We start from the raw sequence: 3606 nt of genomic DNA, 5'->3' as shown, positions 1-3606 counted from the left end.
TAACTCATCACCTTTAAATGATAACTCACTATTTTTTTCATGGAGGACGACATTAAATAACAACATTGCAGTTAAATCCTGCAAGTCTACGATGTTGCTGATCGATCCGGAGACGCATCAGTGTAACTGACTGACATCAGACAAGTCTGCAGCAAAGACGCACGCCGTTTGTATCATTTTGATAGAAACGGGCCTTGTGGCAGGGTTGCTAATAATTTTTTAATTCTGTGATCACTAATATTTATTGGCAGTAAACTGAGGTGTTGAAACAAACCCTCCCACAGTGGAAATGCCTCACTGGAATAACACATTTTATTAGAAAATATACTGATGTAAAACTAATGGTTCTTAATGATAATTCATTAAATGTACTGGATATCAAAGGATATACGTAGAGAAACATGGGTACCTTGTTAACCAGTGATGCGAGGGATTTAATAGGGTGGTTGAACACTTGTAGAGAAGTTTGGAACAAAAATATAATTGTAAAGAAAAAGGGAAATGCTTGAAGAAATAATAGCACTTTGGGTTGTAACGTAAACTTGATTCTGTGTACAGCCACAGTGACTCCACGTCAAGCTGTTGTAGCCAATTTTTTTTAGTATAAAAGTTTCCTAAATGTCTTTTTAGGGTCCAATATTACATTGTAAAATACATCACATTGAAATCACCACTGTTAATGTGTGTAGGGCTCAGCTTCGTTTGTTTGAGACTGAGTTTAATATGAACTTGTGTGTGCGCGTGTGTGTGTGTGTGTGTGTGTGTGTGTGTGTGTGTGTGTGTGTGCGTGTGTCAGGGGAACCCCCTCGGATCCATCCTCCTGAATTACAGAATTCCATGTTGGCAGATGGGAAGGACAGACAGACAAATTATTCCGTCTGTCTCCTTTTCTCGGACCAATAAACAGATCAATTATTTATTTCTCATGCGCTCCCCGCTGCATAGGAGCATTAATGGACCCCACACACTGTGACCCCTCAGGACGTCAGCGCTGATGAACACCATGACAGAAGACGTGAAGTTGAAGACATTTGTCCTCTCGTTAAATACTCATCTTAAAAAGTGCTCCGTGATTGTTTGAATCAGGGGGATCTGTGCACCATCTTGGCCCGTATTGTTTGAGAGGCTTAATCCCCTGCTACGCTGTTAAAATCCTTCAGGTTACACTTGTGTTGCCCGGGGCTAATCTCAGATTAAAGTTATTAGCACATGGAGACCAGATACATGAGAAGTGAAAGGACACTTTGTATTTTGATATCACATAATGCCTATATATATGAGCACTTTCCTATTTAATTCCTAGTTGATATTAAATTCTGATATCGTATTTATTTGTCACCTTACATCTTTATTTTGAAATTATAAGGGCTCAATTATGTCATTTTCCACCTTCAAAATTGTATGTTTTGAAAGTAGAAGTGGAAAATACTGACGAAGGAAGACATTTTGTGAAGTGTTTTGTAATGATTGCTTTATAGAAACAGATAATAGCCTATTAAACACAATTGCATTTAAAAAAAAAAGAAAAGAAAATGACACAGCCTTTTCTATCAATATTTTGGGAACATTTGTGATGCAGTTGGTTTTATATTTTTTTACTCAGACTCTCTACTCAGTGTTAACATCACATCATTTGTACGGAATCTGTTTAATCCAAAAAAGTTTGCAAGTGGATTTTAATGGGATTTTCCTTATGAACTGATGGGCTAACCTGGTTTATGTCCACACTCAGAGCTTTCTAGAAGTTTGCCTGCACCATCAGCTGTGCTGAGTTTTCTACCAGATGGTAGACCTTTGGTGTTTGTGACACATGGCTCTGTGTGAAGCCACGGCCAGATAGCCCAGCCCACCATAATTGGAATTTCATTAAGGTTTTGTTTGTGTGTGTGTGTGTGTGTGTGTGTGTGTGTGTGTGTGTGTGTTTAGGAGTCTTCATGGGTGTGTTTCTCCATAAGCAATATTGAAGATGGGGGCGAGAGGGCAGGGACTCCACCTGCTGCCACCTGTTCATCTGCCCTGCCTTATAAAAGCTGCCCCCTCACTGTCTCCTGGACCAGAGACACCTTGGACTCTCCAGGCTGTGAATATCTGGAGTTACAACCATCGACACAAAGAACAAACACGCTGTAAGACTGAGGAGACCACTGAGGAATCCTGGGAAAAACTCTTGACTCACATCTGACCCTTTGCGATCTCAGGACCTTTAAATTCTTTCATCAAAAATCATGAAGTCCCGTCGCCCCAGCTGCACTGACTCTGGATCTGAGTCCTCAGAGCTGGACTCTAAGAGCCCAGAAAAATACGAGTCAGCCACACGGCGACGGATGGCTGCAAATGCCAGGGAGAGGAAGAGGATGCAAGGTTTGAACACAGCCTTCGATCGCTTACGTAAAGTGGTCCCCCAGTGGGGCCAGGACAAGAAACTGTCCAAGTATGAAACCCTGCAGATGGCTCTCAGCTACATCATGGCCCTCAGCCGGATCCTGACGGACGCCAGGAGACACGCCACTCCTCACCGGCAGTGGCTGGACCTGCAGATTGACTGTGTACAGCCTGAGAACTACCAGTGCCTGATGAGGTACGACTCTCCCACTGGACAGGAGTTCATCCACTCCTCCTTCTCCTACCAGTTTGATGGCCAGCAGGTCCATGTATGAAATACTGCAGATAATCAGTCATACTGTCATGTTGTAAGTGGCAATGTGAATATTTTTCCTCCATTCCAGGAGACAGTAAATACATTTGTATTGCATTATTTTCTTTCCCTGACGTGTAACCTTTGTTTGACAATCAGTAAGGCTTCTTTGCAAGTCTTGTCTTTATGTTTGCTAGGACACCCAGCAATGTGGAGCAGCTTTGTGTTCAAAGTGTAGTCCTGACAGATGTGTAGTGTCACTATGATGACCGTTAGATGCTACCCAGGATACAGCATATTTGTAGTGCTTGTTTTGATATGGCCCTAAAATATTGTGCAATTTTCAGTGGATTCTGAGAAAATCATTGTGGTATTAGTTGTATAGTTCAAGTCAATCAGGTACTATGTGCAAGTGCATGAGTTGGAAAAATGGACTTGTAAGATGTTATTTTCACATGCAGATCTATTTTGTTGAATTATAGTTTGTGATTGAAAATAAAAAAATATTTTGTATGAAAAACATTTTGTTTGTTCTTCATTGTCTTCTGTACAAAGACTAAGACAGGTGATTCAACTTGTGTACAACCACTGTACTGTACCTGCCTAACTTAGTCATTTTACATGGTTTTGACACCAAGGACAGTAAATACACTCAGAAATGTGACAAAAATATATGTTTTGCATCCCGATAAGATTCAAGTTTGCAACATGTACATGAACTTAGAAGTTTACATTTGCAAACATTTTAGAACACAAGATAATCATATTCATTTTGACTGACAATGAATAAAAATAGAAATAACAATATGAATTTGATTTAAAATATTTTCCCATTCATTGTAATTTAAACCTAACCTAATTTTGTAAAATTATAAGGGAGGACAAGTTATTTACAGCACATCCTTTGTTATTTGCGTGCATTTCAGCATGCATGTTTGCATGCATGCGTTTGTGCATTCATAAGTTTGTCC

General features: G+C 40.0%; 1 protein-coding gene across 1 annotated transcript; it reads left to right on the top strand.

Moving 5' to 3' along the window:
- The first annotated feature begins 2069 nt into the window (after positions 1 to 2069).
- On the top strand, positions 2070 to 2976 carry atoh7 (atonal bHLH transcription factor 7). The gene has a single exon (XM_086180668.1). It carries the CDS (start codon positions 2226 to 2228, stop codon positions 2655 to 2657), a length of 432 nt encoding a protein of 143 aa, XP_086036794.1. The 5' UTR covers positions 2070 to 2225; the 3' UTR covers positions 2658 to 2976.
- Positions 2977 to 3606: the final 630 nt, after the last annotated feature.

Source organism: Aulostomus chinensis, chromosome 16, assembly GCF_037954235.1.
Source record: "Aulostomus chinensis isolate RoL2024-O1b breed Wild chromosome 16, RoL_Achi_v1.0, whole genome shotgun sequence".
Lineage (NCBI taxonomy): Eukaryota > Metazoa > Chordata > Actinopteri > Syngnathiformes > Aulostomidae > Aulostomus > Aulostomus chinensis.
The sequence above is the reverse complement of the archived record's forward strand: the minus strand, read 5'-3'. Positions and strand labels throughout refer to the sequence as shown.